Here is a 23740-nt window from a genome sequence, read left to right as displayed (position 1 = left end):
TTATAAGCAAGCATAGTATTTCAGATTGAGTACGTTACTCAATCTGAAATGCTATGTTTTTGCAAAATTTATTATGAAATTGTATGGTATAATGAATTGTATATTATTTATCGAATTATTTGAAGGTAACCCACTTTAAATGAATAAACAATTATAATTGGAGCTGTATCATACACATAAATAACATTTAAATTTATGTATAAATATATTAAAGGTAATGAAAAGTATCATACTATTTGTTTCATTTAAAAAAAGTAATTAAAGACTCTTTTCCCACACATTTAATTGAACATTTGTCCTATTTCCGTCATTTTAAATATTATAAATTGTGAGTGAAGTGCGTCAAAAAATGCAAAAATCCCTTTTGTTTTCTACATAACTGCTAACAAGATTTAATTTATTTTTAAATTATGTCTTTTTCTTAGGGAGGGGGGCATATTTAGCAGGAAATGGCATATTCGCTGGAAAGTTCCTATTGAAGTGACCACATATTGTATTCTCATTTTCTTAATTGAAAGCTGAAACTTTGTAGCTGATTAAACAGTCCTTTAAAACAATAATGCCCGGTAGCTGAGTGGTAGCACTTTTGGGTTCAATTCTCGGGTCGGGCAAGGTTGACTCAGCCTTTGATCCCTTCAGTGGGTCGATAAATGAGTACCGAGCATGCTTGAGAACTAAACACTGAGAGTTCTGTGTTTAGCTGACCTCCTGACCGGCACATCTGCTCCTGCACCCCAGAGCTCAAGGTCAAGAAAACTGAGATGAGAACAGTAGACTTTGGCCCTCTATGGGCTGTCGTGCCACTGAGTTTAGTTTTAAAGCAATATTAATTTTTTATGCAATTAAGCACGGCAAAAATAAATATAATGAGAAAGTTTCACATTTGTTTATGTAAAACATTAGTTCCATTATTTCTTTTTTTTGTACTAGCAGATTTTTCAAAAATCTGATATTCAATTAAGTGGGTTTGACTGTAATGTATTCTTAAATAAAGACATATATTTCAAAAACAAGTTTTTAATATGCTTAGGAGCAAATTATTTCATTTCAGGATTACTAGTAGCAGTGTGCGGAGAAGCTGTTTACAAAGATCACTTAGTGAGAGCTTTTGTATTCAATGTAACGGATCAAAAGTTATTGAATGTGTTTGCACCCAGATCTGGAGTAAGTTTGTAAATGCCGGAAATTCTGTTATCACTGCTCTTAATAAATATATGCTTGTAGTATTTATGTGAAAAAAAGATACGAAATTGGAATCAAATACGGGGGAGGAATTAGTGTTTAATCAAAGAAAAAGAAAGACATCTAAATATCTCAAATCACTGCATCTTCAACATCACGTGGTGAAGTGATAGTTTGTTTTCCTCCTCAATCAAACAGAGAACGAACAGATTTTTAGTCTTGTTTTCTTCATTAGGAATTCAATCGACTTCAGTGTTCCTTTTTTTCCACACGCATATTAATTTCTTACCCCTAACATGTACTTTAGATTTTAACTAGGATTCTAGAAATATTAACTCTGGGTGGGGGTTATGTAATACCTTCTATTTATTGTTTCTAAGGTGCATTTTTTTCCTAGCCATAGTTTGTCTATAGAAAAAACTTCCCTCGCCACGAAGTCTAAGGTTGTCTGCTGCTATGGAAACAAGAAATAGCTCATTTCAAAAAGGGGAGCATCTTTCCCCCCTGATTCCCTTTCTCTTGCCGGCCCTAGCCAAAACGTGTCTTTAAAAATGACTTGAAATAGTTAAACCTCGTAACCATAGTCACTACTCCAGGTGAATGGCTGGGGGAGTTCTTTACATAGATAAATTATATGTCACACTTTAAATTTAACAAATGAAACTAGAAAAAGGTGAAATTATTTATTAAGTAATAAAGAAAGAGTATGTGATAAGAAATGTCCCAGTATATGTATGTTATATTAATTGAGTCAATAACATAATTTATATTGTAAAATGTAAAGGAGACTTTTCCCTTTCAGAAATAAAAAATTGTGATTAGTTTAAAAGGGAAAATGAAATTTTTATTCAATAAGAGGCCATAGAACACAGAAATTAATCTAATTAAATTGTCTTCAAATAAATAGATTTTACTACTTAAATAACACACCTATTGATTAATAAATTTAACTTTTATTTCCAACAAAGTATTTTTGAAGGGGAAAATCAATCTTTAATTTTATTTTTTACCTTTTCAAATTATTTTTTGATAAAAAAAAAATATCTTTTGAGCTTATTTAGGATAAGTCAGCATAAATAATTTTTTTAAATTCATTCATGAACAGCTTTGACTAGCTTAAAAAGTTTCTTAAGATTCCTTTAAATATGCTTTTAGGGGTCCTATAAAGGTTTTATTTTTCTGATGAAATCTTTACAAGGCCTTAATTTTATTTAATACTGAAATTAAATTATACATTTATTATCTAAAGATTCCTTTAAATATGCTTTTAAGGGTACCTAAAAAGACTTTATTTTTCTAATAAAACCTTTAAAAGGCCTTAATTTTAATTAAGACTGAAATTAAATTATATAATTGTTCTACTTACCATTTTTAGTAAATTTAAACATAAACAATGATCCACACAAAATTAAGAACTTCTTGGTTATTAAATATGCTTTCAAATTATTTTGACTGAAACTTTAGGTCATGGTATTGAGTTACAGAAGCTATTTGTATTTTTTCTATTAGGAAATTGTACGGGTATTTGGAAATGTCGGAAACTATTTGTATTTTTTTCTGAATTATTTTTGTGAAAAAGTTTTGTATACCTTCTTTATGCAACTTTTATTTTATTTAAACGTTATACTAAATTTTTATTGGCTTTTCAATAAAATTAATAGTTTAAACATTGAACAAAGACAAAATTAGTTGAAATTATAATTTTTTTTTAATGTTCAATTTGAAATTCTTGTGAAACATTTCCAGATGATTTCAAAAAAAGTGGGTTTTAAAAATAATAGAATAATTTATTTTATATAATTTTGTATTCTCTGCGTTTGAGGAAAGCAGGTTATTCAAATTAGTTAATATATGCCATAAATTAGATATTTATGCAACATATTTTTATTCACAAATAAGCACATGGTACAAATTTTTGAGAGTGTTCGATTGCTGAACTAGTTGTATCGAATCCCATACAATCTCTCGCCTTACTTATTTCTAATCCAACTTGATTAAACATAACCATCCACCATCTATAGATATAAAATGATATTACTTATATATATATATATATATATCTGTAAAATGATATCTTTACGCCAGAGTTTTGTGATAGTATATATATATATTTTTTTTTTAACTTTTTCATCTAAGCTTTTTTCAATTATGTCTTCTGGAATTCTTAAGTGATCTTGTTTTGTGTGATTAGGAAACTTATATAATTTTTCTTTATAAAAGTTAAATTAATTCTCTGCATTTGAGGAAAGCAGGTTGTTCAAATTAGTTAATATATGCCATTTAGATATTTATGCAACATCTTAGAATAAGAAGTTTTATAATTTTTCTTTATCGTTATATTCTTGTAAAAAATTTCTTTAGACGTTTACAAGGCCTCATGATTTAGCTATTTTACCTAATGGAGATGAAGCATTTGTTTGTGAGATTGGTCCAAATCTTGTGTGGAAATTTATTCGAGGTATTTGAACTTTAACTTTTTTTTTAATTTTTCTATGTTCTTATATCTTATCAGCAGTTTTTAGTGTAACCTTAACATTATTTTAGAATGTTTTATGTAATTTAAAAATTGTTTTTAATAATAATTTTTTAAAATTGAATTAAACTTTTGAGCTTTTACTCATGCTTTATACCCTTTATACTATTTAAACAATAATAGTTTTGGTTTTCTCTGCATGGAAGAAATTATTTTTTCCAATGTGTTCACATTATTAACACTTAACTGCACAAAAATATTTCAAATTTACTTCCCAACAGGTGTTATTGTTGTGATTAATTATAATGGTTAATTAATTATAAGTGAACTAATTGCAAGGACAAAGACAAGAGGTGTAATAAAATGATAAAATTATTTTAACCATCATTTGCTCAGTATTTGACCTAGTAAGTAAAAGTGCTATGCGACTTCATTGATCTATTGAGGTTTAAACATTTAATTAATGTTTATTAAATTTTTTGAAAAATTAAAGTTAATTAAAAATTTTGTAAAAAGATTTTTTTATTTTTTGTTTATTAAAAGGAAAGAAGAAAGGTTTATCTTCATTTTTCACAAAATGACGATAAGGTAACCATGTGGTGTATTTCGGGGATTCTTAAATTCTGAGGAATGAATCTATTAAGTAGAAAACCAATTTTACTCAAGAATTGTTACAAAGTGAAATAGGACCATATTGTGGAAAAAAAACCTTCTTGTCTGCCTTGAAACTCATGTTTTGTCAGAATCAGTTTTCTTGAACCAAAACCGTTCTTTCTCTTTGATCTTCAGGTATTTTTGTTCAATACAATTTCAAATTTTAATTTTGTTTAAATTATTTTATTTTTCATTTCAGCTTATCACAAGTCGTCTAAAAAAGTCCTTGATGTACCTGAAACAGATCCAAAAACAACTCATGCAAAAATCTCCCCCCACAGCCACGTACCACTATCAGGCATGCAGGACAAAGCCTTCGGAAACAAAACTCTTTCGGAGGATGAAGACTCGACTAGTTTTGAGACGTCTCTAATTGTACTTGCTCTTCTGGCAATTCCAATTATTTGCCTAGTTTTAGTCACGGTCATAGTTAGACTTCGCAGAAGAGGTATTTTATTATAATTTTTCAAGGAATATTTTAATGCAATATACAGGGTATCCGCACTCCTGGAAAGTCATGAATTTCGGTATGGAACAAAATTAGTCATGAAAAATCATTATTTTAACTTTTTTTTCTTCCATTTATTGTTGTGTCATCTTTACTTCTGTTCCTGTTCTTTTATTTTTGCTTTGCCATTGGAAATAAAAAAATTTTTAAAAAAAACAATTTTTTTCAAAAAAATCATGGGTTTAGGTTGCTGAATTGGTCTAATTTTTAAAATGGAACCCCCCTCCCCCAATTTCCAAATATCTAAATTTCTAACAAAATCCCTACTCACAGTCATATTTTATAAAAATAAAATTTTTTTTATCACGTTTTTTAAAAATTATGGTGTTTTTTCAAAAAATGAAATAAAACATTTCTAGAGCTAATAGTCTTTTAAACTGTGGTTTCAGAATTTTTTTAATTATTTTTATCAATTTAAAATTCTAGCTGAAGCAAATCAGTCATTGGCGAATTTTTTTTAAATTCCAAAATGACAACAGAAAATCAGGAGTATTTCTTTCCTTTCAAAGCAAGAAAAGTATCTTTAGAATACTTTTCTTGCTCTGCAGAAAAAAAGAAAATAAATTATTTGCTTTTGTATTTTTTTCAGCTATTTTATGGCTGCAGCACTTTCTTTACTTTGTTTTTTAAATTTAAAGTCTATAAATATGAAAATGCAGAGTATAACAGTTTTGGTTATACTTATCATTTCAATTAATGTTAGTATAATGCTTTTTTTAATTTATTGTTGTGTTTTTGTCGCAGAAAATAGTAACTTTCTTAAGTCATGAAAAATTTTTGGAATTAGTCATAGATTTGAAATTCTAAAATGTAGCAGATACCCTGAATATAATTGTTTATTAAAACGTTTGTTGCTTTTTAATCAAATGCTCCTATGTGATTGACTGTTCCCATCATCTTTATTGCATAATCGTTTCTGGTTTACTATATTTGTCTTTTCTATCCCTTGTTGACAAGCAAAGAATTCTCTCAAATTTATCCTCATCATCCTCGAATATCATATGGAAAGGGATAGTGTGAGAGCTGGGAAGATGAATATCAGGAGTCTTTTCAATAATTTGTTCTTTTTGCTGTCTTTAAACATTTTCTCTATTTACAGGTATAAGGGAATGAGAACGAATATGATCTGACCCTTTATAGCACGCATAATTTCAAAATATCTAAATAAAAAAATTTTTTATTTAATTTATTGGTTTTTAGATATATTTACAGAATCTTAATGTTATGAAGAATCTGTGTATGTATGTATATATATATGTATATATATATATGTATATATATATAGAAGGCAAATCCTTTATTCATTTATCACTAATTCTCACACTTCCCATGAAGTTAGAAATAGAAAAACTGAAAAAATTCCATTTGGATATTTTGTTATTATCAGGGTAACTAACCTAATTGATAATATTGCTAAATATCAAGTTTTTGGCAAAATAGAAGTTTCAAATTAGGATCAGATAAATAAAAAAACTATAAAAGTTTAATTTCAACAGTTTTAAGTATGTATTGGAGCTGTAATTGGATGTTTCTTCTTCTTCTTGGGCACCACAGCCTATGACAGGCCAAGACCGTCCCAATAAGTTTTTTCCATCTTGATCTATTCTGTGTCATGGCCTTCCAGTTATTCCTATTATCTTTAGGTCCCTTTCATCTGCGTCCAGCCTCCTAGTCTGTGGACTCCTTTTCTTGTACCTTTTGGTTAAAAAAAAAGTTACTTTTTTTCAGGGTGTTGGTCTTCAGATCTATAAAGGTGTCCCAGCCACCGAATGTGATTGGCCTTATTAACATTAACTATGTCTGGTTGTGTATACTTTTTATATAACTCATGATGTAATTGGATGCTAAAATTTAAATATTAGCACATTGTTGACCAATGATGTGTTAACTAATCTTATCATGCCCAAACAGTGTTGGTGTATGATGACTTAACTCATTACTGCACTTGCAATGTCGAGAATCTTGCCATCATTCAACAACTGCATTTTGGCAGGACATCGCTCTATAGAATCTTTTGCTTTTTATTTCTATATTCAATTACAAAGTAATGGCCGTAGACTTGACGTAGTTCTTGTGTAAAATTGCTGGTCAACAATGTGTTTGTTAAATGTCGCTAATACTGGAATTTGTATGCAATTTTTAACAATGTGACTTATTCAAAACATAACATCATGCAATTTATCCAAACATTCATATTAAATAAAAAGTGTTTCATGCTAAGTGGGATAGTGCACCACATTTAAACGGATCCCATAATTTGCTATTATTAATTTGCATTAGAAATAGAATTTAGAAAATAATTGAAATGGTATGACAAGTTATTTTTCTTCTAAATTTTAGTACATTTTGGATGTCATTTTACTGATGATGTCTTAAAAGGCAGGGTGAAAAGAAATGGTGGGAGTTTTTCTTTATGGGGCACTATGTAATGTAAGAGGTACTATGTAATGTAAGGGGTGTTATCTAATGTTAATGGGGCCATGTAATCTCTATATACACCGAAGAGCCATTACATTATGACCACCCTGCTAATAACATGTAGGACCACTTTTGGCCCTCAAAACTGCTAGCACCTGCCGTGGCATTGATTCCACAAGGTGCTAATAGGCAGTCTGAGGTATCTGGTACCAAGCGCTCACCAACTGGTCCTGCGAGGGGGTAGCGTGGCAGCACGAATTTGGTTTTCCAAGTAGGACCACAAATGCTCTATTGGATTAAGGTCAGGTGAATTTGGGGGCCAAGACATGACTTGAAAGTCACTGGAATGTTCCTCGAACCAATCCATGACGATTCGACCCTTATGACATGGTGCATTATCCTGTTGGTAAACACCATCCCCCGCAGGAAAAACTGTTGCCATGAATGGGTGAACCTGGTCTGCAACTATGTTCAAGTAGCTTACAGACGTCAGGGATTGTTCTATGAGGATTATGGGTCCTAATGTGCCCCATGAAAACATTGTTCCTGGGCGAGAAACCATGAAAACCTGGGCGAGCCCATTGTTATAGATGGAGGGTGGTCATAATGTAATGGCTCTTCGGTGTATAATGGCATAAAACAATTTTTCTCTGTTATGTATTCTTAATAATCCAAATATCGTATGATATATTATCCAGTTTTCATGCATAAAGAAAAATAAAGATGGCAGTGAATTGCAGTTTAACAGCTACAAAGGTATTGTTTACCTGAAAATTACTTCTTTATCCATAATTTAGGGGTATTATTCTGTAATCCTTTCATTGTCTTTTTTACACATCATAACACATTCATCATCATTAACACAGAGGGTATTTACTCTCTGGAACACTTCCCAAATGTGCACCAAATTGGCAACTTTCAAAAAGCCGTTAAAGATGGGGTTAAACCAAGATTTTACCTTACAAACCTCTCATATCTAATTATTGCAGACAACTTTTAATGTATATATTTTTTACATTTTAGGTAAACTTCAGCAAACTTACTTTGGAAATCTGAAAGGTTGGTGGGGTGGGTACAAGACTCCCCACTCGCAGGACAAATTTAATTTGGGTAGCCTGCTGAACCCCCACAAGGGCTTTGATCGAGTCTCCCTCGAAGAGAGTGATGGTGAATGTGAAGATGGAAGTGACTCTGATGTTGAAGAATTTAGTGCTATAGCTAAGAAAACTTAGTTAATCTCCCTAGATTTCTTCATTCACAAATACTTGAGTGATTCTAAAAGTATGGTTTATATTTAAGGAGTCATTCCAAACACAGTTAATGATTTCTATTAATATTTGTTGAAAAAAAGCTTCTGTAGAACCCTGTTAATCCAAAATTCCAGAAAATACAAACCAATATTATTTCTCAAAAATTAAAAAGAGAAAACTCTTAGTAAAAATATTCATAAAATAACTGTGAAAAAAAAGAACCACTTAGTGAATCATACGATAGGAAAACAAATTATAAAACTTCATAATTTAAAGACCGTGCAAAATGGGACGATAAAATAAAATCACATAATCCCTTCTCTTACTACAGTTAAATTCTTTAGTAATCGTATAAAGTGTAATGTAGTTTACGTGGAAACACTGAGGATAGTATTGAAAATGCAATCATTCAAATTTGTGATTCATATTCATTTGTGAGAATAAAAATCATTATAAAGTATCATGAAAATCATGACTCACGTGTGCGTTTGTAATTTATGTTGCTTATCATGTGACTGGGATATAACACCAGAAAGTAATAAGCTAATAACACAATTTACTTCCATATTCAAAATCATATAGCGTTCTAAACAATAAATTTTAATGCATAGATTTCATTCAGCATTTAATACATTTTTGCCAAAATTCTGTTATGACATAAGACACTACTCTACTTTTGATTACGTTTACAACAGTTCCATGAAACACAAAGTACAATTAGAATTATCTGATTTTTTGGAGAAAACCAAACAGGATTATCGAGGTTCTACTACATTTTAAAATAAAAATAATAAAATGATATTTCATATTGTTCCTTTGATTAAAGAAAAGAAAGATATTGGAATGACAAACTTAAGATATTATGAAACTAAAGATCCTATTTTGTTCTATTTTCCTAAATGAATGATGAAAAACTTTTTATAGAATGATTAAACTTAAAAGTGTCTAAGCTATGGATTGCTGACATTTTTAAATTGGTTTAATTTTTTATTATTTTGAAAATTGGTCGTTTTTTAATGAAGTATTTATTTAAAAAAAACAATTTTACCTTTCAATTTAGAATTCTTAATGTTTTGTTCCCACTCTTTTAAATTAAATCTGCATTTATTCACTGTGTTCAACCATTTTTTAATGTTTTATTCACTTAAGAATTGTTTCTTTATTGCTTACTTATATTAACCATTATGTGTTTATATTAAAAAAAAAGGATTTTACATTTAAGTTGGTATGACAAAGGTTTATATGTTGAGTACCTTAACATTACTTGTAATGTTATCTACAAAATTCTTAATGAATTTCATATACAGTAGAACTTAAGTCATTTGAAATTCAATAATTTAATTACTTTGTGGGAAAAAATGAAGCAGAATTAAAATATAGTTTTATTCAATTTTAAATATGTATTTAAGAAATGATAAGTTTTTAGTAAACCTAAAAATAATTGAAAATGTTGCACAAATATAAATAAATTTGTTTTTCTTAGTTTTAAAATAATACAATAAGTCTAGTTTTTTTTTATCACTGGTATAATTTATTTAATCAGTTTTATTTATTACCTTGATATTTAATTATTTTAATAATCTTCCTTAAGATATACAGTAGAGAATTTATGTAACCTAATTATCTAAACCACAGTTTTCCACAAACCGCCTTGACATTTCCAATGTAAATAAGGAAACTCTTATTAGGATTTTCTGAAATTGAGCTAGAACTATTAACTGTTCACAGGCTGCAATAAATAAATAAATTTTGCTAAGAGGTATCCATCTCAAAAGCAAATAAAAATTAACCAATTTTTTGTTGTTGTTAATTCTAATGCTTTTGAAAATTTCAGTGGTTTCTTTTCTGTAAATAAAAATTAAAGTCCAAGTTTTTGTGTTTTAAAGTATTTTACGTCTAAGAATTACTTTAAAACATTTAAATATTGAACTGTTCTAGAAAAATATTTTGATGTTTAATAGGTAAGCTTAATGATATGTGACCAATGCAAAGATTTATGTTTCAAGATTTGCATTTTAATGATTTTCTAGTGTATTTAACATTTCTCAAAAAAAAAATCATGGACTTAACTAGTAAAAAAATAATACCTAAAAATATTTAAAATACCTTTTAAAGAAATATGTATATGTACCCCATGTGTGTACCCTAAATATGTACCCTAACTGTTCAACTACACATCTGTGATCTGTCAAGTCTCATCCATAATCTATGCAAATATTTCTTGCCACTATTTTGTATTCTTTTATAATCACTTGGTTTGTGTAAGGACATTTTTTTTAAATCTAAATATCTATAGCAAAGATTTATTATCTTGAAAAATATTAAAATTTTTAGGTGACTTAAAAGAATTTTCTGAAAGAGCTAATAAATATTATAATGAATTATCTTGCTATTTCACCTCTAGGATAAGGTGTCCAGAATTGTTAGTCACTATTTCATAAGTTTTTTGATTCAAAATAGTGTTTTATAACTATTATTTATAAGGAAGTAACTGCAGACAGGTAATTTTATTTGGTAATTTAAAATGAAAAATATCGTTAGATTTATTTTTTGATGACTTTTGTGTTTTAAATTCATTGAGATAAACTACAAATAGTATGTTTTATGAATAAAAATAGTTTTTTAAGTCGTAGTTTTGTAAAACACAAAAAGAAGAAGAAAAAACTATTGGAAGCAATACTGTAGAAGCATTTTATAAATATTTTTCTTTAAGCTGGATAAAAAGCATTATAATTTTTTACTTACTTTTATTTAATGCTTAAAAGTTATCTATATTTATTCGTTTTGTATACATTAACATCTGTAATATTTAAAAAAGAAAGCATTTCTTTTAAGAGGTACAATAAATTTTCAATTATTAGGAACTGCTTTAAAGTATTCTTATTAATGAAATTGTCAAGAATTTAAACTTTTTTTTTTACTAAAATTATTATTTTGAAAAATTGTGGGATCTATCATTCTTGCTCTATGATCCTTTGGAGAAAGAATCGTAGATCTATCACAGTGTAAATATTAGTGAGACAGTTTACAACGAGTTAATTCTCTTATTTTTCAGTGCTCATTCAGGAACAACTGTGACATTTTCTTAAAAATCAATAATTTTTTCACTATTCTAATATATACATGTTCCTGAACATTCTTCTAGAACCATAAGCTGAAAGTTGGAAAAGATGTAGCGCATTTTGTCGAAATGTATGACGTAAATAACCCTTCATAAACTTCAAACAGTAATTTTCAGACTCACAAATTCGCTACCTTTAATCTTTCCTACTTAATTGAACACCATATATGACCATCATCTTAGAATTTTTTTGTATTATTAGTAATTTTTATTTATTTAAATTATATAAAGCAGTCTTTGTTCAGTATGCCTTATTTCGATAAAAGAAAAAAAATTTGCAATAAAAACTACCTCTTTAGTATCGAAGCTGTTAAATTTTTGAAGTAATACAGATGAAATTAACAAAATTATTAAATATGCCATTTTCAGTTATCTTAAAAAAGAAACCTTATGTATATGTAGTATTTATTAAACTGTGATAAATAAGCTTGTTTTATAGCAATCACAGATATGTTTTCCCCTTAAAGCAATTTTATTTAAACTACAGTATCAAATTAGACACAAAACTTTTTATTATATGAGCTTATTATTTATTTTCAATTCTTTATTTTTGTTAAATAATTGATATTTTACTCTGTGATGTCCGACACTGCACAATTATCTTAAAATTTCCCTGCAAAACTGTGCAGTGTAGACATTTTAGTTTTATCTAGTTAATGGTTGTATTGTAATTTTTAAAAAAAAACTTATTTTGATGTTTTAATTGTGACTAGTGTAGATTGTGATATGGTATTCTTTTTAAGCCACTAATTCTTGAATTATGTGATACTATACAGGATACTTTCATCAGAGCGGTTAAAAATATAGTGAGGAGATAGGGCATATTATAAGGATTAGAAATTGCATAGCCATCCAGACCAGGAAATTTATTCATATGCCATCAGGGGTACTTCCTTTTAATGAACTGGCTGTTCATGCTCATTTGAACTGGTACTTTTATTTATTTGAATTACCTTTATTTTTATAAATTTCTGTTTTCTAATAATCATTGCCAAAAATTGGATACAAATAAGTGCACAAGAGTAACTGTTTTATTTTGTGACGAAATCAGCAGGCTCTTCAATTTCCAAATCAATAATCTGTGATTAGACAGCTTACTTTGCAAGTTTTTGAATAGCAAATTTTGACAGTAATGAATAGAAAACATGAAATTAACACAACATGAATGAAACAACCAGTTCTTGATGAATGAAACAACCAGTTCAGATATGCATTGAGAGCCAGTACACAATAGGAGAGTTCTCTTTGTACTCCTCTGTACTCTTAGTGAATAAAATAGTCATCTCAAGGTTACATGATTTTCCCACTCTCCCCATCTCCGTTACCATGGTTTCAGTGTCTTTTGCTTTTTCAGCACATCAGTTTATTCCAGCTAATTATTGAAATGTAGTGTTGTTGGGGGGGGGGAATATTTGCCGTAACCTAGGAAGAAGAAAAATGTAGAGTGGGGAGAATTGTGTAACCTTGAGTAGCTTATTCTAATTCGAAGGAGTATAGTGGCAAGTGATTACTTTTTCGATTCAGGTTGCTGTTTGTGACATGAATTGCTGTGCAATTTTCAATCCTATGATGTGCCTGACCTCACCACCAAGTTTTCAACAGCTGTGTTGAATCGCCCTGTATGCGTTTTTGTGTCAAGATTTGAATTTCTATGTTCGCTGTGTATTGTTAAGACGTTTAAAACTGTACAAGATGTTCCATAAAATCTGCCCTTAATATATATTTTTCTGATATTGATGGAAGATGGTAAGAAAGAAGTATATGAATTTGGGGTTGCAAATTAGTATAAAAGTAAAGAAGAAACAGTTGAAATCTGATTGTACAGGTTACCAAAATCAGTAGCAAAGAGGAGCTTGGAAGATGGTTTACTAGTAATGATTACAATTTTCATCCTGCTGTTAATTAGCTTTTGATGTTTTGTACACTCTTAAGTATTAATTTGCACCCCCATTTTGCATACTTCCTCGCATTTTTATAAGGATTCTTATATATGTATAAGAATTATTAAATTATTATAAGTATTTTTGATCACATAATGTAAAGGTCAGTAGGACACTTCAATGGGGAAAAAAATCTAGTTTATATAGAAGTTTTTTTTTTTAATACTTGTGTCTAACTTTGCAAACTATTGATTTTGACTTGTTTCCAAAAGCAATAAAAAGCCTTCATTTTAATCTTTTACTTACCACACTTTTCCTGAAAGTGGTTTTTCTTTTTACACATCAAACTGGTCCATAGTATTGTTTCCAAGTAGATACTTGAATAGTTTTGGGGAAGATTTGCTATGCACAATACACAGGAATATCTTTCTTTGTAGCTTTCACCAGAAATTCTCTGTTTGAAGTCATAAAAAATATTGCTCCACGACACCCTTCAAATTTTCTTTATTTTTTTTAGTTACTTGAATTAGTGGCTTTATGTTACAAATATGTAAGATATGAGTGATGGTCCCTTTTATGTATTGATTTTGTTCTTAAACATGACATTTTTGTGCCTGTATGTGCAGGTTGTAAATGTTGTACATAATTCACATGACATGAAAAAATATATATATATATTCTGTTATAATGTATGATATATTATTTAATGGCAGCTTTTTTGTCATTGCAAAAAGAAAATATTATTTACAAAATTTCTGTAAGCTTATATGTTCTGAAATACAATTCCTTTTTTTTTTAACTCTTGTGGTATATTTTTATTTCTTGGTCGCAAATAATCTACAATTACAACACAAAATCTTTTAAATTTCATATTTGGATTCTGAAAGATATTTAAACAAATGAAAGAATCATAAAACACTGCATACCATTCTCTGGTCTTCACAAACTTTTCTGATTCTTTCTTCTTAGATATAGTATACTCTCGATATCTCGAAAACCTTGTTCTGTCAAAAAAAATATTTTTCCCCATGGCATTATATATCCACCTAATGTTAATTTGAATTCCTATGTTGAAAGCTTTCTTCTCAAAACCTTGTTCTATAAATAATTTTTTTTTCGAAGTAGAAAATTAATTTTTTGCGAAAAAATCCCAATGTAACTTGATTGTAAGCAATTGTTTTCTATTTAATGCATAATTATTTTTTTCTCATTTTTAAAAATAAATTATCATTGTAGCAGTTAGACTTATAGTAAACTATCACATGACTACTTTTTAGCGTATATTTCTCTATTTTTTAGAACATATTTAGTTCTGAACTTGCTATCTGGAAAACTCACTATCTTGAAATTTTTTTAGCGTCAACTTTGAGATATCGAGAATATGCTGTATTATTTGTAATTGTTGAAGGAGGGTTAGTAGAAGGTGATATTAATATGAAAAAAGAACGAGTAGTTGACTAACGCAAGTTCATCTACAGAAAAGAAAGTACAAGAAATAGACTGGCTAATAGATAATAAAACGAACAATTTTCATACGTAATGATTTGAACACTGAGTTAGCTGAATAAGTGATATGATTAAGGTTAGTTAAGCTCACATAAATAAGGCTTGTGGTGTGGATTTGTAAATAGCAATATATTTTTGATTTATTAAGTTTCAAATATTTTGTTTAACATTTTTTTCGAATTTCTTCGCAAGGGAAATTCGCGCTATCGTTGGAGAAACATTTCGTGGCGAATTCTGTTTCTCCTCTATTGGGAAGTTCAGGAAAAATAAAGTTCTGGTAAGCTTAAAGTAACTCACGGAGTTCAAATGCTGAAATTTTTCTCTCAAAATGTCAAAAAGCAAACAAATTATTACAAGATAGCTTCCCACAAAGTAATTTTGGTCCCGCAGTGGACCGATTGTTAAGACTCGTTTCCCAGTGATCACTGAAGTCAAGCAATCAGTGTGTGGGAGGATTACTATTTTTATTAGTCTGCGGAGGGACCAAGGGTGTGCGGTATCGGTCCTCGTTAAACTGTTCTACCGTAGAGTGCTCGACTTGAGCACATATCGTTGGGCTACCAAAGCGGGGAAGCTATCCTTTTTGCAGTGGATCAAAATTGTGATGGCATGTCTTCAGATTTCCCTCAGGGATGTTTCCCAGATTGTCGCGGATAGCCCATTGTGCAACTCATCCATTCGACGTAAATAAAGTATAAACTACTACTATAAGTAATAACTACTACTGCCATAATTTATTAACATCATGGGGAAAAAATTTCGGCATTTGAAACTTCATGGTTCATTCTTAAGCTTTCCTTTATTCACTTTTTCTAACATTTTATGCTACTTGTGTAAGTGAAAGAGAATTGCCGCGAAGCATTTTTCCCGAGCTATAGCGTCCTCTTATGCGTTTTATACTTTAGGCAGCATTAATTTTGAACTATGTATGCCAACTTGTCAAAAAATTTCTGGACTTTTCACCGGACAAATCACTTAAGGTTGTTTTTCGAAGCTTCTGTTGTCGCATGAAACGATACTTTTTAGCTGTTAATATGCTGTTATCGTGAAGTTGTAAGTTACTTATAGCTGTTTGGTCAAGTAGTTTATCCAGTGTCGCTTTTCTAATTCTAAAAATGGGTCAATATGGAGAAAAACTATAGTTTTAAGAAAAAGAAAAGGGTTTGTGGTTTGATTTTTTAATATTTAAAAAATTACTCTAATGCTGCGTTGTATGGAAGGTTAAGTTGTGACCTACAGGGATTGCGGTTTATCATACCGGACGCTCACGTTGGTCGAGATCCCATAACTGTTAGCAGAATATGGAATCAATGGGTTCATGACGGTCATATGGTACGCCATCACTAACAGCCGAGAAGACAGACATTGTTATCCACGTGCACTTAAGGGATCGTACAGCTACGTCGCGAACCCTGAGTCAACAAATGGGGTCATTAGCAAGACAACAAGTGTCTGCTCGAACAGTTCGACGACGTTTGCAGCTGCATGTCAGCGCGGTTACCATGGCTTCGGCTACCCTTGACGCCGCATCACAGGCAGGGGCGCCTCCAATGGTGTGATCAACGACGAACCTGGACGCAGGAATGGCATGACGTCGCTTTTTCAGATGAATCCAGGTTCTGTATTACAGCATCGCGATGGCCGCATCCGTGCTTGATGACATCATGGAGAACGCCCATTGGCAGCTTGCATTCGACATCGTCATACTGGCCCATCACCTGGGGTTATGGCTACACGTGTCGATCACCTTTTGTTCACATTGAACAGCAGCCGTTACATTTCTGATGTGTTAGGACCAGTTGCTCTGCCTTATCTTAGAGACCTCCAGAACGCTACGTTTCAGCAGGACAATTGTTGCCCGCACTGTGCCTTCCTTGACACACAACATGTTCACCTGCTGCTCTCGCCAGCACGTGCTCCTGATCTCTCACCAATTGAAAACGTGTGGTCAACGGTTACCGAACGACTGTCACGCCACCACTCGTCAATCACTACGGTTGATGAATTGTGGCATACTGTTGTACTCTTCCATGCCATTCAATCTCTGTTATACTCGATGCCCAGGAGGATAACTGCTGTTATTGCTACTAGGGGAGGCTGCTCTGAGTACTGATTCCCCTCAGAATCTATATATCCAAATATCCTGAAAATCTAACCACTTGTTCTTCAAAATATAATGAAATTGCCCAATAAATATTATTCTGTTATTTGCATCCCTTCCTGGTGTAGCAATTCTAATGACCAGTAGTGTAAATATGAACATTTTCAGTTAAATTTCGATAAATATGTTACCAATTCTGTCATTTCTAATAAACGTATTTAATAGCAGAACATGCTATGCTTTTCAATGAGATTTCGTTGAGAGACCTTACAAAATAAAAAGGGCTTTTTGATCACTCTTACAAAGAGATGTACTAATTACTTTGATTAAAAACTTCATTCGCTTCAAAATATACAAATCAACAAATTAGATTTGACAGTCGACATGTTTCAAGCTCTCAAAAACAGGCTCCCATTTTCAAAACTTGCGAGACGTGAATGAGAAGAAACAAAAGATATTTTAAACAAAGAACGTAAAATTGCCAACGAAAAATTGAAAATAAAGGCGTGAAACGAAACTAGAAAAACCATAGTAGAGAAAGGGAGGAAAAAACAGAACATGGAAAACCACTGTGGCCGAGAGGGACGAATCAGGATAAGCCCGTAGCGTATGAACATGCATTTTACCCTGGTTTTCCCCTCTCAGCCTCAGTGGTTTTTTTTAATTTTTTTTTATCTTTTTATTTTTTCTCGCCTACTGAGGTTTTTCTAGTTTTGTTTCTCACCTTTTATTTTTAGTTGGCAACGTTACATTTCACAATTCAAATAACTTAGCTTCTTCACATTCCCGTCTGGCAAGTCTTGAAAATGGAAGCCTGTTTTTGAGCGCTTGAAAAATGTCGACTGTTACATTCAATTTGTATATATTTGAAGCGAATGGAGTTTTCTTATGAAGTAAATCGATATTGTCTTGTGCCAAAAAATCTTTAAAAAGGCGAAGCAAACTCATCAGCGAGCATTTATCCAATATATATTTCGACTGTGGAAAACTTTAGGCTATATTAAGAAGCAGATATTTCTGACAAGAATAACAAAAAATAACTTATTAAATGACAAAATTTCTCTACTCTGATGTCGTTCCCTTCCCATAACTTTTCACAGTTCTGATTTCTGCTTATATTTTCTCTTCATATTACAACCTGCAATTACCCTGTTTCTATCTCTCGTGAAAATGTCTGGTTTTAAAATTAGGTACGATTGAATGTTCCATTCGGATGCACCGCTGCATATTTTCAAAATATTTTGTGCTTTTGTATTCTAATGAGACAGTCTCGAGAAAATTTGTGTTCTAAATATAATAATGTAAATCAGAATAACATAAAATTTTGCACTTTAAAGTGAGAAAAGTAATTTAGAGTGCTTTTGTTTGATGAGAATTATCCTATTTTATATTTGTTTTGTGAATAAGCACTGTTGAAGTGTTTTGGAATATTTCGAAATCTATTTTGAAAGGCTTCGCCATTTTTAAGTTCGTTTCGTTTTTCTTGCTTTTGTTTATTTATTTATTTTCCTTTTAACAGAAAGTTGCTTATATAATATTATTCTGAATCGCATTATCTTTGCGAAAAGGCTCTTAAAATAGGATGAAATGCAGATTACAGGTTAGAATATATTCAAATACTTTTCAGAGAGCTATAAACAGGGAAATTCCACTTTCTGCTCGCTCCACTCACCAGCCCTTATTACTTCACGTGGTTGCTTCTCATTCATAATTTTTTTTTCCTTCAAAGGTTTTTTATTTTCGTTCATAAAATATATAATTCTTAGTTTATGTAAGAACACTTTGTTGATAGTTTAATCGTAACAAAATGAATGTTTAGTATAAGAACACTTTGTTGATATGTTGATCGAAACAAATTGATCGATTAGTAAGAACACTTTATTGATATGTTAATCGTAACAAAACGAACGATAAGTAAGAACACTTTGTTGATATGTTAATCGTGACTAAATGAAAGAGTAATAAAGAACACTTTGTTGATATATTAATCGTAACAAAATGAACCATTAGTAAGAACACTTTGTTGATATGTTAATCGTAACAAAATGAACGATAAGTAAGAACACTTTGTTGATATGTTAATCGTGACTAAATGAAATAGTAATAAAGAACACTTTGTTGATATGTTAATCGTAATAAAATGAACGATAAGTAAGAACACTTTGTTGATAGGTTTATCGTGACTAAATGAAAGAGTAATAAAGAACACTTTGTTGATATGTTAATCGTAACAAAATGAACGATAAGTAAGTACTCTTTGTTGATATATTAATCGTAACAAAATGAACGATAAGTAAGAATACTTTGTTGATATGTTAATCGTGACTAAATGAAAGAGTTATAAAGAACACTTTGTTGATATGTTAATCGTGACTAAATGAACGAGTAATAAAGAACACTTTGTTGATATGTTAATCGTAACAAAATGAACGATCAGTAAAAACACTTTGTTGATATGTTAATCGTGACAAGGCCAATGATTAGTAAAAATATTTTGTTGTTATCGTAACAGAGATATGTTTATCGTAACAAAGCGCTTGATTAGTAAAAACACTTTGTTGATACATGACAAAATAAATTATTATTTGGATTTGAGAAATAATCAGATGTACTTGCAAAAGAACAAAACTTAGGAAAACGGAATGTGCGTAATAATGAGATGTAATATTAATTGTTAACTATATACATAACTATAATCTTATCTCACATAGGAGTTTAATTCTAAATGTTCTTATTTCTCCGTATAAAATCGTTTCCAATTTTATATTTTCATTCGAGTCTTTTGTATTCTCTTTTTAATAATTATCGAGTGTTAAGTATTTTATTCAATCCTTACTCCATATACGTTTTTACGGTGGCGACGCTTGCGAGTTTTTAGTGCAGAGAGAAAATTAAAATACGTGGAGATACGTTTAAGATATTTCTTAAGTTTTTAATAATCTGCTTTTTTTTTATTGCAATAATTATAAGAATTAATTTCTGGGAGTACGTCCTCCCGAAACAGATCCTGAGAAGAAGAAAAAAAATATGACGCTCTGATAGCAACGCAAAACTACCAGAGAATAAGAATTTTTTTTTTTTTTTTTTTTTTTTTTTTTTTTTTTTTAAAGTTACAAACAACCTAATCGAAATTGTGTATTTCGATATTTATTGATTTTGATTTGGTACCAAATTTTTTCGGTGATGGTCCCGAAATCTGTTTAGCTAATACCAAATCAAAATCAATAAATATCGAAATACACGATTTCGATTACGTTGTTTGTAACTTTAAAAAAAAAATAAAAAGAAGAAAGAAATGCAGAAATTGCATTCCTAATGCAAAAAGTACAGTAGTCAAAAAAATAAGCGAACTCTTGAATAACTTTTGATCTAATGATCGGATCTTCACGTTCTAGGACTCAATCTTAATGGTTCGAAGGAATGACCTCAAATATGCTAATTAATTAGTGCAGATGATGTTTTAAGTTACGAAATCAGACCCATAAAACCGCTTTCTCTGAATAAACATATCTTTTTTTTCAATGCATTCGGATGTCTGATCCCCAAAATATAGGAGGCAGGTGCAATCTGGTAAAAATGGTAACTATAGTTTAGTCAGGGCAACTGTCCTGAGTTTGTTTTTACTAAATCCTGAATGTTAATTATTATTTTTTTAAAAATCTAGAAAGAACAAGGGAAAAAATTATTAAAATTTTTTTCTCCTTATTGCACATAAAACAATGCGCAATAACTTTCAATAAAAATATTTTTTAAAATCGGATAGCGTAAAAAAAGGGGGAAGAGACTTCCCCCAAAGAACAATTGGGATGGGGGGAAAAGTTAAATATACTTTTAGGACTGAAAACGATGAGTCATACTTTCTTTATTACTGCTTGTTTCAAAGAGAAAGAAGCCTTGGGGGTATAAAGAAAAAGACCACCTTTAGAATTTAACTGTCTTCTCATAAGAACAACTCATAAATTACTATTTCGGCTTTTGCGAAGTCGATATTATTTTTATAACTTGTTGTCATGATTTAATGATTCGATGTTTTTAGTCGCTTCTAAGTAATGATACTTTTAAAAGCGTTAAAAAAAAAAGTAAGGAAAACAGGAATAGCCTATTTTTGCACTTTTTTTTATCACAATTAATTGAATCGTTGCGTGAGAGTTATTCCCATTTCTTTATTACACCGATATTCTTTCGAGTTTAATTACCTGTAGCAGAGTTTCTTAAACTGTGGGTCGTGACCCCAGTTGGAGTAGCCAAATAATTTTAAGAAATTTTGACATTTTTGTAAGTTATTATAAATATTTTATTATAAACATATGTTTTTACAAAACATATCTGAAAATAGATAAATACTAAAATAATATCTGATATTTGATAAATAATATCTGAAAATAGATAAATAATATGAAGATAAAACAATATAAAAAAATAAAAAATAATAAAACGTTACGACACATTTTGTTATTATGTAAACGTTCATTTTTCTTATTTGGCAGTTTGTCAAAGTGAGTTTAAGTTTAGTACTTACTTAAAATTTTCACATTCTTCATGTCGTAAAATTTTATTTTATTTTATAACTATCGTTGAACAGTGAACCCAATTATGAATTTACGACTACCAATGCTCGATTCTGCACCCTTGAAATTTTGAACCCAATCCAGAAGACAAGGGAACTCCTGGATCAAATATTGGACGAAATTTGCCTTTGTGGAGGATTTTTATGATGGAACTAACCCTCATTTGCGTTACATTGAGAAGAAAACCACAAAAACCTCCCTCTGTTAACCTGGCGGCAAGGGGTACCCATGATCCATCTACCACTGAGGGTATTTTACGTCAGCAGTGCGGTCGGTGCGAGCTGGGTGTAGAGTTTGTATCGACCTGACATCGCTGGGATTCGAATCTGGTTCACCTCATTGGGGGGTGAGCGCTTTATCTCCTGAGCCAGCATGACTCTGTTTTCAGTGTTCTTTATTTTATTTTATTTTATAACCATCGTTGAGCAGACCAAATTTTCAGTTTACGGCTGCAAATGTTCAACTACGCACCATTGAAAATTTGAATCCAATCCAGAAGACACGGGAACTCTTGGATCAAGTATCGGGAGAAATCTGCCTTCGTGGTGGACTTTTTGATGGAACTAACCGCATTTGCGTTACATGGAGAAGAAAACCACGAAGAACCTCCCTCGGTTAGCCTGGCGGCAAGGGTACTCTAACCCATGATCCGTCTACTACTGATGATATTTTACGTCAACACTGTGGTCGGTGCTAGTCGGGTGCGGAATTCGAACCCGGCTCTCCTCATTGGGAGGCGAGCGTTCTATCCCCCGAGCCAACTCGGCTCGGTATTCAGGTTTTGCACAAAATAATAGAAACCCTTCTATAGTAACTCTAAGTAAACATTAACAGCAAATGTTTTGGGAGATTTTACTTGGCAAAACTGTTGGCACAATTTGAGAGATGATGCTTGATGCTTTTAAAAACAGTGTCCTTTCTACCTATGCAAAATTTGTATCACCCAAAATGAGAGTAGGATAAGTTTAAAGCTTTTCTCCTTTTTCAATACCACTCTAATTCTGAAAGCATTCTTTTATAAATATTTTAATCCTAGAGAATGATTTCAGAATTACTGGTTTTAAAGCTAGAAAAAATTTATTAACTTTCGGTCTTTATTTTAATGGAAGTAAAATTTGAAAGGGCAAAAATAACACCCATTTTGAAAGCTTCAAGTACGATCTTTAAAATTTTACCGACTGTTTCGCCATTAAAAATCTTCCGAAATCTTTGCTGTTGAAAGAAAGATGGCGTAGATAGAGTTCCATGATTTTGTCCAACCCCTGTATCTAATGTACATAAACTTATACGTTCTTTATAAACTTGTGCATTGGGACAGAAAACAAACTAAACTAAAGATAATATTTAAAAAAAAAAACCATTAAGGAGGTAAAACTATTTCCAGATTTGAAATCCCAATGTCCGAATAAGTTAAGATTAAGTACTTGTATAAAAGAAACAAAACTGGTATCCCAGTGAAATTAATTGAAAAAAAAAAAACGCTTGAAAGTGTTGCTAAGTGTCACTTTTATTAGATTTTTCTTTTTATTAGCAACCACTTTAATCATATATTGTGGCATCACAGCGATGGCGTTTTGAATTGAAAGTTTTTGAGAAACATAAACTTAGGTTTTCAAATTTTGATCGGGCCAAATTTTGGATGGGAAAAAAAGATATTATTTATAAAATCTTCAAGTACGAACGTTTAAAATGTGCCAATAGTTTTTTCGCAAAAAATCTTCCAGAACATTCGCTGCTAAAAGAAAGAGAATTTGCATAGACTTCGTGTAGAACTGTTTCATGACTTTGATAACAATCGAATGTTGACAATCAGATAGTCGCTTTGGTAAATGTTCGAAATATTTACTGGATCTTGTTAAATGCCACTTCCCGGTATACATTTGCCCGGTATGCCCTACATCAGTGTTTTAAGGTTCAGTGCCCCTGCACTGATACGGTATACACTACACTGATGTTTTTCCTAATATATCCCCAGCAGATATTAAAAGATCAAATGAATATAATAATATCAACTAATAAATTAATATCAAATCGGATATAACAAATATCGACATTCTCTTGATTTCAGTCTTTCAGGGT

At 30.7% G+C, this 23740-nt stretch overlaps 1 protein-coding gene across 1 annotated transcript in view; it reads left to right on the top strand.

The window, feature by feature from the left end:
* The window catches only part of LOC107454309 (peptidyl-glycine alpha-amidating monooxygenase B), a gene marked incomplete at its 5' end in the record, with an annotated part of 37413 nt that extends 26302 nt beyond the window's left edge, over positions 1 to 11111 (top strand). Inside the window, 4 exon segments of the mRNA XM_043051229.2 lie at positions 1052 to 1164; positions 3544 to 3640; positions 4509 to 4757; positions 8259 to 11111. Coding sequence (XP_042907163.1) covers positions 1052 to 1164; positions 3544 to 3640; positions 4509 to 4757; positions 8259 to 8467 — 668 coding nt within the window.
* Positions 11112 to 23740: the final 12629 nt, after the last annotated feature.

This window comes from Parasteatoda tepidariorum, chromosome 6 (assembly GCF_043381705.1).
Source record: "Parasteatoda tepidariorum isolate YZ-2023 chromosome 6, CAS_Ptep_4.0, whole genome shotgun sequence".
Classification (NCBI taxonomy): domain Eukaryota; kingdom Metazoa; phylum Arthropoda; class Arachnida; order Araneae; family Theridiidae; genus Parasteatoda; species Parasteatoda tepidariorum.
The sequence above is the reverse complement of the archived record's forward strand: the minus strand, read 5'-3'. Positions and strand labels throughout refer to the sequence as shown.